Source organism: Papaver somniferum, chromosome 11 (assembly GCF_003573695.1).
Source record: "Papaver somniferum cultivar HN1 chromosome 11, ASM357369v1, whole genome shotgun sequence".
NCBI lineage: Eukaryota > Viridiplantae > Streptophyta > Magnoliopsida > Ranunculales > Papaveraceae > Papaver > Papaver somniferum.
The window spans coordinates 347,490-360,716 of record NC_039368.1 but is presented as its reverse complement, the minus strand read 5'-3'; the positions used below and the strand labels follow the sequence as shown (position 1 = coordinate 360,716).

Below are 13,227 nucleotides of genomic sequence, written 5' to 3'. Positions count from 1 at the left end.
TTACACATCTCTATGTGGGAACGATCCTTACTACCGATATATTACCAGTTAATTAGTGGAAAATATCTTGATTAATTTGTCGTGGTTACGACACGCATCAAATTTTTATTTCATTATAAACTTCTTTGGATTCACGCCTTCTCATCCATTCGATCTCCTGGGGACCTCGTATGTCTTCAACTACACCGTTGATATATCCTTATTCGATGCACCGTTTCGCACAAGATTCTCACTCCTCCAATACGTGTCAAAGTTATCTGCAAATGTATTGCAGCCAGGCTCCACCCGTACTCTGCCTGTTCCCTCTTCTGAGTTGTACAACTTTTGGGCTTCCAGCATGGCAGTAACAGCTCAACTACACGTACAGTCTTCATTGTTCCGTGCGCACCTTCTTCTAAGGCTCGACTTCATCTCCGACCATTCACCAGTTAATCAATAGACCGTTGAACCAACCTATCGATCCACATTTATCAGCACCAATGGCAACAGCCATTTCCTTCCCGAGATCGGTTCCATCTCAACCTTCATGAATCTCTGTTTTAGATCACCGACATTCAACATAACTATCAACTGCAATTTGTTTGCAGCATCATCTCTTCATCGCTGGCACACAACATCACTGCCATGATCATCAGTAACCTTTGATCCTGAAGGAAGCAATCCTCCATTGATCACGAGCATCACCAGCCACAATTTTCCGTGACCAACAATACCCCATTCTTCTTTCCTGTTTCTACATGCCACGGTTTAACTCACAGCATCAACAATCATTCTTCCATCACATGCTATCAATGGAAGCAGCGAAGACAACTCCTTCCTGCCAACAACTTCTCTCCATCAATGCCCGATAATGGCAGCAATACCACTGATACATAAAACTCGAGCCAAGTCTTCTAACTGCTACTACACCCCATCGAACCGTTCGAATTCGTGAATCACTCCGAACCATCCCCATCTTGATCATCACGATCAACCGCATCACCGGCCGGTGATTTTCCTTCCTGCTAAAGTTGATTGGAGCGAATGATGACGTCCTGCGTAAATATGCCGGGTGTCTTTAACATCTTTTAAGTTTTCTCCTCACCTTTGTAAAAGACCAAACTTCCTTTAGCAGTTCCTTTGGACTTTGATCGCTGTCGTAGGCGTCAAAAATAATTTCACTTTCTTACTTACAAATACAAAATATAGCAAGGCAAGAAAGGGTCGTTTCCACAGAGAGGATTAGGTTGTCAATATGTTTTGGTATCTTAAACAAACAAAGGGGATATTATGATTTTGATATACTAAAATAAAAAAAGGAAAACAAAGAAATAAAGCACACAATTTAAATATGTGAAAGTATTGGTCAAGGATATCGTTTTCATCCACAAACATACTTTTCAACAATAACTAGAATTGATATTTAATCTCAACTTTGTTAAAAGTCCTAAGATATCTTGATCGCAAGTATATCTCGCTAATTCCCTGATTTCATCATAACCACATTAAAAAATGCATATGTGAATTCTTCCTAGAAAGCAACCTAAAGTGTAAAAGCACAATTAAGTTTAACTCCCTAAAAACACTGAGTTCTATGGAATAAGACTAATCAAAGCAATCGAACGTGTAAAAGCACTAATTCGATTTAACAAAGGTTATGATCCACTCGTGACTATTAGGATGCATCACTCCAAGAAATACTCACAATTATGCTACTTGCAATCAAGAATCATCTCTTTTACGTATAATAACCCTAATCTAGCGATAAAGATGAAAACTAATTCAACTGATTCGCGACTCGACTAAACATGCATTCAAATCTTAAAACAATATTAATAGTGAATCATAAGCAACAAACTATGGAGACAAAACTAATTCATTGCATAAAAATCATGTTTGGAATTCCAACTTATTCCTTAACCAATAATAAAATTAAGTACTCATGGCATAGGAGTTCATCACAAGAATAAAGAGAAAACTCATGTTTCTAAAACCTAGGAAGCAGTAGAAGTAAATATATCCATATTAAACATAATGTAACCCTTTTTATGCAACCAATTCTTCATTCGAATCATCCACTGCCAATTCCTCCGTCGATTCCTGTTCAGTCGCATCTTCAAATCCTGATTCATTCTCAATTTCATATGCAACTCGATAATCCATCACAAATTCATTCTCCATCTCAGAAGAGGGTTTAGCTCTTCGATCTCACTGGTTTCATGCTCAAGAACAAAGGAATCAATCCTTCAACAGAACACCATCGTTGTCACAACTCTTTACTCTCGGTTTAAGCAGAGAAGAATAATGATTTCTCCACTGAAATTTAGATATTTTGTAGGAAACTGGATTTACACACCCAGCTTTGGAAAAGGGCCACTGAGGTGATATTTGGCCTGTCAGTTCCAAGGAACTGACAAGCCTCATCAATGCTTTCACTCATAACTCCTTGTATGGCATCGTAGTCACGTCATTCTTTCACCAGTGGTTTCTCCCTTTCGTTCATTTCAACATAATGAGAAAAAAATACAAATTTAAGCGAGTTTGTCCTCCTTTTCCTCCAACGATTCCAAAACACCTATATAACTCAAAAACAAATATAAGATACATAATTCACAAGAAACTCGCAAAGAAAGCATAAACAATAGATATAATTTTGGATGTTTTACAACACCTATCAAATTCCCCCATACTTAGACTTTACTAGTCCTTGAGCAAATCAAACAATTTAATTCTAAAACATACATACGACTCTGTACGTCGAGGCTCACTAGTGGAAAATGGGTATTAAACAACACACATCTGAGACCCTCAGTGACCGTAGTTGGGCTGCTGACCAAATATAACGGTCTCTGATATGGTAAAACACGCAAAAAATCCGAGAACCTATATAGCTGTCTCTGAATAACTAAATATATTTACCATTCTACCCTCCAATTCAGAGACCCTCAAATTGCGATGTAGATCTGGTAGTTTTGTGTCAGTATTTTTGGGCCCACACTGTGTATGGCCACGATTGAGCAATCTGAGATTCTAAAGTGAGCGGGCGGGATGAAGCAAAAACCTTATCTCTTCACCCACCTCCTATCTTTCCATCTCTCCACCTTTGTATCTCTCTCCCTTGCTTCTTCTTTCTTACCTTCTCCTCCCAGCCACCACCGGTCACCTTCACTTCCATGAACACCACCAACACCGATCATCAATACACCAATTTTTTTTTTACCACCATCATCCCTCCAGCGCACCACCAACAACACCGATCTTCTTTTAGTTGTTTTCTAGTTTTGTTTATCAAACTTCAGGAACAATCGTTCGTATCTAAATCCCCTAAATCAAAACTCTAATTTCATTTGATAAGCTATCTTATTTGCAAAGGAAACCAGTAGATCTGAAATTCTTCTCAGATTTGGAGTGAAACTAAGGATTTGATTTGGGGGTTTTATTAAGGTTTCACTAAATTGTGTTTGTAGAAATTTTCATTGATTTTTCTTTGGATTTGGTATAAAATTCTCTGGGTCGTGACTGATTTTCTGCAAACCAAGGCATTTAATTAGTATTTGATATTCATCAAACTGTATCAGGTGATGTAATTAGGCTTTCGAAAGGGTTTGATTTTGTGGATTAGGATTTTGTTGTTTAGTTAATGATGGATTTGTTTTTGATTTGCAGAGGGATTGTATTTACTTGTACCTGTGGATATTATACTAAATATGACTTGTTTCTTGTATGTGATTTCCTACAGTTCTGGATGCTAAACTCCCCTTTCCACCTTTGAAGCTGATTTCAATCACAATGTCCTAAATCGTGATGCCGTGTTGGTGCATATAATTTGTTTTTTTTTAATCTCTTTGTTGTTCTTATTTTTGAAGATCCAGTTGAACTAAATTCTTATATGTTTACTTTTTTAGCAACAACTTTAATCGGATTCCACTTCATTGTGACTGCATTTGTGGGTATGGTATGGTTTTTAAATCAAGTGCCTTATCAACATCCAAGCATGTTCCTTTATGGGAGATTCTTTGGTTCTCAATTGTTGCTAATATGTCAATCACAGGAATGAGTTTGAGGCTTGTGCTAAACTCTGTTCGATTTTATCAGGTCTGAATTACATAGTAAAAATATTTCTTTCGTTTAAGAATTTGTTTCCATATGCTGTTGGATGAATTTTCTGGTGACTATTGATGCTTTATGGAGTACTTGTTGATGCAGATGAGAGGAGACTGTCCATTCAAGCCATTTTGGATGAGACATTGAAATAATTTTAAGTGTTACTGGATGGTTAGTATGTCCACCACTTAGTTTGCTTTTATCAGACTTGGTTTTTGGATATATAAATGTTCTTGTGAAGATTGAATGCAGCCATCCAAATTTAGTTTTCCATCATAAACTGATGAATGAATTGAATTTTGAGATAGCCCATTACATGCTTGTTAAAATCACCCAATGAGTTCCGTCTTTCAACTATTGATTTTAGTTTTAAATTGATGTACAGATTTCACCCGGTTTCATGTTTTTACCATTTGTTTTCATATATTGTTTGTAAAAAGGACTCACTGAGTTCCATGACTTCCCTCCCCTAGCTGGGGTAGTTAGTTGATTCCATGTCATTTTGCTTTGCTTTTGCTGCTGGAATCTTGTACAGAACCTCTACGTGGGTTTAAGCCAAACTTGGTGGTGTTAGTAATATGGTCTGGGATTTTTCTGTGCTGTTAGAGCTGTCCCGAGTTTTTTTTCTTTTTTTTTTGGTTACTTTGTCAAGTTTAAATTTCGTGTGTTTAGTTAAATTTTCCTAAATCAGTACCTGCACACCAAAAACAAAAATGGTGGTGCAATTGGAATTGATTTCTTGTTATTCACCATCTCAAATAGATTTTTCCAATTTTATTTAAGACAATGCATTGTCTATTCGTTTGTATAGTCAGTGTTCCCTAAAAATATCCACCATGCCACCAAAATAGCAATGCCGAGTCCAGCCATCACATCCAATTTGTATCAGCTAATTCGCAACCCGAAAAAGAGAACATATATAACTAATTTGATGCTAAGAAATTGTAGTTCAATGATGTCTTGTCTCCTCTTTTGCTTGTATTTTTTAAAAATCTGGTCTTGCAACATATTTAACTAATTTTATTTATTGTTTCAAGAACGATATAAGTGTATTAGTCTTCTTTTTATGATATTGTATACTTGATATGTATATGTACCTTCAGTGTACAGCTCATGGGATTTCTAGGAATCATTCTTGTGGATACGGAATTGTGGTATAGAGTGTCGTGTACTTAATATGGTTTGAGTTTATAGTATCTTCATTTGGTTAGAACACCTGTTGCTCTGTAATTGTTGATGGGTCTATTAGAGCACCTGCGTGACTATTATCATCTGTTGAATTTGTATTCCAATACCAGAATGGTTGAGACGTTCATTGATTGAGATGTTCAATTATTTTTTATAATTTTTTATTCATTATTCGTATGATTATGAATCACTACGGATTGTTTATTTGTTTGTCTCCATGTTTCTGTTTGTAAATTTCTGAAACAATGTCTCCATGTTGATTTAAGTAAGCATCAGCTCGATGAGAAGATGAGTGTAACAGAAAGCAAGGTAGTGTACAGTTTACAGAGGATGGAGATTGACAGAGGTAGTCGGAGGGTACATGGTATCTTTCTGTTTCAGGAAGCATTGAAGATCTCCATCTAAGGGAATAGGTGTGTATTGTGTTTTGTTGTATTGTGTTTCTGATGATCGTAACATGAGGGTTATGTTAGTGATTAATCACATCTCTGAGTGTTTTGACTGGAAACAACTCGAGCTTCAGTATCAACATGAGTACAACAACATCAGTAATAGCATTGGCTTGACAGAAAACCCCATGGTCAATTTCTCTGGAGTTGTAGGAACACCCCTTCTTGCTCTTGGTACTGATCTTTCTTACGACATTGCATCTGGTAACCTCACCAAATGCAATGCTGGAGTGAGGTTCGCAAATGCTGACCTGATTGCTGTTGTCACTTTGTGAGTATTTTCTTTTGAGCTCTTTCATATGGATGACTGACTCTTTGTTTTTAGTGAGTGTTTTTCTTTTTTTGATTGCCAGGCTCCTTGTTTTCTTTTGTCGATGTGTGTGTTTTTTTTCAATGTTTCTTACTGCCACGTTGAGAGTCCCTTGACCTATACAGATGTTGGTGCCAAGCTTGCCCATAGTTTCAGTACAAATAAGAACACCTTGACCATTGGTACCCAGAAAGCTTTGGACCAATTGACTTCTGTCAAGGCTAGGATCAACAACCATGGTAAGGCAAGCGCTCTTATCCAGCACGAGTGGAGGCCAAGGTCCCTCTTCACCGTCTTAATTAACCAACTGACGGTGAATTAGAGTAGCCGATAATCTTATACTAAGTTTTTATCAACCAATTTAGTCTTTGTTATAGAGAAGCTCAGATAATAATATTGGTTTCTTGTATGATTGTTTTACATTTTACACGTGTTTTACTGTCACGTTTAGGAACTGAGAATGTGATGCTTAATATCTAATTTCTAAAATGAATTCTTCAGGTATGATTATAGGTGCAGTTGGGTCAACCGTCTATTGCCAGTCGCACTGGCTCTCGTTTTCCTTACTAGGTATTCATATTTTCCCTAAAGCTAACCAGGCTCAAACTTTATTCTCAAACTTTATGTTCAAATGATGGAATTCAATTTAGACTGTTGGATTATATATTTTAGAATTAAGAAGTGCATAATTTCACTCTTGTAGTAACATGAATGTTCCCTTGTTATTTTTTCAATTTATTTGCTTCTTAATAGTTTTATATATGTCCTTTTTGTTTAAACATTAATCCCCCCACCCCCCACCCACCCCCACAGTTAGTATCATCAAGTGTCGGTCATTTTTAGGCATTGGGCATCTATTCTTTTAGCCTACTGCACTTACGTGTACAATAATTTTTGTGTACAAATGCATGATTTGGTTCTTTTGGCTTGATAAGTTCTCTAATTTTTAGTACCATTACATTTTCTTTCATTTATTTCTTTAATTGATAAATACTATAAAGTAGAGGCATAAACAATGGTTTTGTTTGTATGATTAATATCCATAACGTATCAGTTAGATGCTTAAGTATAATTTTTGGTGTTTTTTCTTGTTGTCTCTTCTCTTGGTGTTTACCTTGTGCTTGTACCATCCAATTTCTTGACTAATCAATATATCATCTGTTGTAGGCATGGTTTTAAGTCTAATTTGAAGGAAGTGATCATACCCATCACGTACTTACTGGTAAGTCATACTCATCCTATCTAATTTATTTGGATATGCACATTTATGTCCCTTTATTTCTTCTATTTTTGAGAATCATAACTTACTTTTGCTACAGATACACCATTATGAAGTATCTTCTCAATTCGGGAGTTGGGAATTTTGACATTTTGTTGTTTAATCAATTTTCTATTAGTTAATCATGTTGTTTAATCTTAGAACTTACTAACTATCTCGAACATATGTATTGCTCTGAACTAAGGATTTCAATCTTTTTTTTGTGTAATTTTAAACCCAGTGGATAAAATGAATGAATGTGGAATTCTCAAATTTGAGTTTAAATTTGAATTTCAGTCTTCCATTTGATTTGACTTGACTTTGACTTGACTTGACTTTGATGCAGTCAGATCATTTCAGATTTACCCATTCAGGCATTTCAGCAAATCTGAATCTATATTTTTTTTATATTATAATTTAAATATGAGACCCACGGTTAAGGGTCTGTACCTCGTTACCCTTATAATCGGTCGTTATTCTGAGACCCATGGCGTTGGGTCGTACCAAACAGAGACGCTTTATCAGAGACCCCAACAGAGACGGTTAAAACTGGTCATATAACTCGTATATATGACTTGTCCTGACGGTCGCGGAACTTCTGTTTTCCACTAGTGGCTACACTCACAATTAGCACGCATAACAAGCCTTTAAACCCCTAGGTGTCCCTAGTGGACGAGTTATAGTGTCTTGAGGGATTACAAGAGATATACCCACAAAACCTACTTTATCAACTTAATAGTTCTCCGTAATGATAGCATCCAACGCGCTAAAAAGACATAGAAATTCTGCACACTAGTAATAAGAAGTTAGACACATATATGAACACAATCTCATCCTTAAAAGTTGAGAGAGAAATAACCATCCCTTCTCGAAAAAAAATTCGGGTTCGGAGTGATCAAAAGTCTCAACTCTGGCTCACAAGAAAGGGTTTTATGAAGTTTCTCTCAATAATAAATATCTCTTTATGGGTCACACATGTGTCTAGGTAGGAGTGGAAAGAGAATCCTGCGACACGTTGAATGGTAGGAAGGAAAAACCCTCCGAATTGTTTTAAAAACCCACATGTTTTATTCATTTTGAAAACCCTTTTTTCTGACGATCTCTAAGAAAGGAAATCAACCACTTAACGAATGTGAGAATATGCTTACTTACCTCGTTATCCGTTCGACGTGCAGTTAGCACCACTCTCACAGCATCCATAGAAACGTCTTCGGTCTTCAATCCTTGTCGTCATCTTCGTCTTCAGTCTTCAACACTTGATGATAACTCTTGAACTTCGTAGAATCTTTACAATGTGATTCTTTCCTCTAATTCCTTGTTGTTTAAACTTCATTATGGATATTTCTTATTCCATTGGCTTTATTGAATGAATACAAAACCAAAAACGAATTGAACAAACCAAAAAAATGATACAATGGATTTTTCTTGTCTTTTTTTTTTATTTTACTTTTTTTTATTATTATTGAGACAAGAAAATAAAATAAATACAAAAAAAATTAAAACTAATAATGAACCTAATGAAATTTTCTCTTGTCTTTTTTTCTTTTTCATTTTTTTCTATTTTCTTTTTTTTTTACTTTTTTTTTGAGACAAGAGAAAATAAAATACAAACTAACAAATAAGAATAAAGATAAAAAAAAATGCAAGTAAAAAGGCCATGGTGTAAGTACTTTACCATTGATTCTTCACAACATGTATTGTCTCAATATCATAAATTTCTTGAACTCTCATCTTGAAAATTTTCGCTCTTGTACATAAGTCTTCAACTCGTAAGAATTCTGCTCCTTGTCTTGTTGCTTTACTTGAATCTGAAATCTACTCATTTCTGTACCGTTCCTTGTATACCTTGAACGTCTTCAACTTTCCTTCGAATTTGTGATGCTCCCCTTGTTGATGATGATGGTGTTTCTATGGACCTGTTGGTGTAGAGAGAGATAAAGTGGATGGTGCTAACTGCGAACAAGATTATAAGTAGTATGTAAGTTAGCAATTCAATGCCACCATCATGATTGATAAAATAACACTCAAGAGATCAAAATAGTGCTTCTATTGGTGGGAGGTTGGGTAGCTCACCATTCTACCCGGAGTTTACGTACGGTGACACACACTCTAAAAGCACAAATGTAGACACGTACAAAGAAGTGAAGGTCGATGCCGCTCATGATGTAACATGGGAAGTCTCCACTATAGGGGATCACAAATCTAATACCGAATTCATTATGCACCTCATTTTCCACTGGCATGGTTAAATCCAACTTTAACTCTCATACAAGTAAGAAACCCGATCATGTTCTCTGTCATCTCCAAGTTTAGTCACTCTTGTGAGAAATCTCAATGTAATCTTAGCGACATGTATATTATGTCACTCTAAACTAACTACAAGTTGGAGTTTTTTTTATTCACTAATTTACACAAAAGTTGAAAATTTTGAAAAATTAATGCAAATGCTTAACCACTCCCCCATACTTAAACTTTACATTTTCCTCAATGTAAATTGAATCGTCCAAAGAAAGTCAAGGTGGGAAATCTTATAATGATATGCGACAAGAAATAAAAAAAAAAAATACAAGACAAGACAAGACAAGACAAGACAAGAAAAAACTAAAAACAAGACAAGAAATACTCATCCTATGGGTTGAATCCCATGTAGCGCTTGGTTTAAAACGGTCATCCCGACTTGCAAGTTAAATTCCCCATACACCAATAATCTGAAAAGTTGGGGATCCTTCCATGTAACCTGTTTTGCAAACATTAGCTTCACACAAATATTAGTACGATAAAACAGAAATGAAGCTATTAACCGATATATGTTTCCCCCACACTTATTCTTGTTTACACTTGGAAGTGTATAAAGAATATAGAAATCAGGAACTTTTATGGTTTCTTCTTTGCAAACATCCATAGTATGAGAATAAAATGTTTCTAATGGCGGATATCGAGAAACAAAGTCATTTAACATTATTCTCGAAGAACATACATTCAAGCCAATAAGAGGTAAAGGAGAAGGATTAATAGTCAAAGGGTTAGACAAACCTTGCAACTTTTGTGTTATGGTATCCTCTTCATCCTTACAGAATTCAAGTGAATTACTTACCTCTTGCACATCGTGGTCTTCTATCAAACCTTGCAAGCATTCTTCGTCCATTTCTGCCTTATCAAAAGTCTCGACATAAACATCATCATTGCAATCCTTTGCAAGCTCAATTGGGTCTTCGACAATATTGAACGAATCGGTTTCATTCTCAAGATACTCCTCTTTGTTGCAAGGCACATACTCCACTGCGGATCCAAATCTAGCTATAAGGAACATTTTTAGAACACTCAAAAATGCATCATCCTCAAGCTCCACCCTTTGAATAGGCTCTTGATCATTATTAAGATCAATGCTTGAGTAATCTATACAAGTGTCATCATATTCCTCTTCATCTTGATCCCAAAAAGATTCCGTTGTACAGCTTTGGGAAATGTCACCATGAATTGCTTCGACCGATGTATTTTCATAATCATTTTTACTTTCATAGTTAACATAAAGTTGGTCATCACTGAATTTAGTGTTGCTAGTCTCAGACTCATCCTTTTGAATAGGTGAAAGATCATTATAAGATCAAAAGTTGAGTTAACTACACCATTATCAATGAAAGACCCCAAAGGTTGGCCTTTTTTCAACATTAACATCAATCAAATATTCATCACAAACCACAGGCACATTAGAATAGTTATTGCTTTGAAAACAAAGTTCTTCTTCATACCTATCTTCCTTATATTGATCAATATCTCTTCGTAAGTTATCCATACCTTCATAAGTTCTTGGAGTTTCTCGTTTGTAGCCTCTTTATCTTTTTGAAACTTTTGTCGTACAAAAATGGAGAAGTTGTCTAACAAGTTAGAGACTTGTTGTTCACGAGCATAAGAATCCTCCAATCCTTGTGGTTGTTCGCACACATAACCCCATAAGGATGTTGATATGTATAAGGACCACAATATTCCGCAGGATATTGATTATAACCAATGAGTTGGGTTTGATTATATCCCTGGGATGATTGGTAATTTCCATATTGTTGAGGTTGGAAGCCGTATCGAACGTTCCAATATGCTCCATCCATGAGAAAATTGGTACCTGAAACAAGATTCTCAAAACAAGGTTAAAAACCCAAAAATAAAAACAAAAACAAAAATAAGAAACCAAAAACAAGTGACAACCGCTACCTTCCCGGCAGCGGTGCCAAAATTTGATCGTTGTCGTAGGTGCTAAAAATAATTTCACTTTCTTACTTACAAATATAAAATATAGTAAGGGTAAGAAAGGATCGTTCCCACAGAGAGGACTAGGTTGTCAATATGTTTTGATATCTTAAGCAAACAAAAGGGGGATATTGTGATTTTGATATACTAAAATAAAATAAAAGCAAAACAAAGAAATAAAGCACACAATTCAAATATGTGAAAGTATTGGTCAAGGATATCGTTTTCATCCACAAACATGCTTTTCAACAATAACTATAATTGATATTTAATCTCAACTTTATTAAAAGTCGTAAGATATATTGATTGCAAGTATATCCCGCTAATTCCCTGATTTCATCACAACCACATTAAAAGATGCATATGTGAATTCTTCTTAGAAAGCAACCTAAAGTGTAAAAGCACAATTAAGTTTAACTCTCTAAAAGCACTGAGTTCAATGGAATAAGACTAATCAAAGCAATCGAACGTGTAAAAGCACTAATTCGATTTAACAAAGGTTATGATCCACTCGTGACTATTAGGATGCATCACTGCAAGCAATACTCACAATTATGATACTTGCAATCAGGAATTATCACTTTTACGTCTAATAACCCTAATCTAGCAATAGAGATGAAAGATAATTCAACCGATTCGCGACTCGACTAAACATACATTCAAATCTTAAAACAATATTAATAGTGAATCATAAGCAACAAAATGTGGAGACAAAACTAATTCATTGCATAAAAATCATGTTTGGAATTCCAACTTATTCCTTAACCAATAATAAAATTAAGTACTCATGGCATATGAGTTCATCACAAGAATAAAGAGAAAACTCATGTTTCTAAACCCTAGGCAGAGGTAGAAGTAAAGATATCCATATTAAATAGAACGTAACCCTTTTTATGCAACCAATGCTTTATTCGAATCATCCACTGCCAATTCCTCCGTCGATTCCTGTTCAGCCGCATCTTCAAACCCTAATTCATTTTCAATTTCAGATTCAACTCGATAATCCATCAGAAATTCATTCTCCATCTCAGAAGCAGGTTTATCTCTTCGATCTCACTGGTTTCAAGCTCGAGAACAAAGCAATTAATCCTTACTTCTCAGAATATTGATGGAGCCGCCGTCTCGGTTTAAGCAGAGAAGAATAATGATTTCTCCACTGAAATTTAGATATTTTGTAGGAAACTGGATTTACACACCCATCTTTGGAAAAGGGACACCTGAGGTGATATTTTTCCTGTCAGTTCCAAGGAACTGACAAGCCTCATCAATGCTTTCGCTCATAACTCCTTGTATGACGTCGTAGTCACGTATTTATTTCACCAGTGACTTCGGCCTTTCGTTCATTTCAACATAATGAGAAGAAATACGATATTTGAGCGAGTTTCGCCTCCTTTTTCTCCAATGATTCCAAAACACCTATAAAACTCAAAAACAAATATAAGATACATAATTCACAAGAAACTCGCAAAGAAAGCATAAACTATAGATATAAATTTAGATGTTTTACAACACCTATCAGACTTGACTTACCCTTAAAAAAATGACTACCCCTTAACATACAGCGGGGGTGCCAATAGCACTTGCCCGATAAAATGACCATTTTTCCCTTTTAATCTTCTAAGTTCTTGTTTTTCTCATAACTTCTTCATACGAACTCAGAATGACTTTGTTCTTTCGCCATTGACTTCATCTTCCCG

At 35.6% G+C, this 13,227-nt stretch overlaps 1 protein-coding gene across 1 annotated transcript; it reads left to right on the top strand.

Moving 5' to 3' along the window:
* Window positions 1-5,728: 5,728 nt before the first annotated feature.
* Window positions 5,729-6,352, top strand: LOC113322250 (mitochondrial outer membrane protein porin of 34 kDa-like). Its single transcript, XM_026570307.1, has 2 exons — window positions 5,729-5,980; window positions 6,074-6,352. Exons 1-2 carry the CDS (start codon window positions 5,729-5,731, stop codon window positions 6,350-6,352), a joined length of 531 nt encoding a protein of 176 aa, XP_026426092.1.
* The last annotated feature ends 6,875 nt before the right edge of the window (window positions 6,353-13,227 follow it).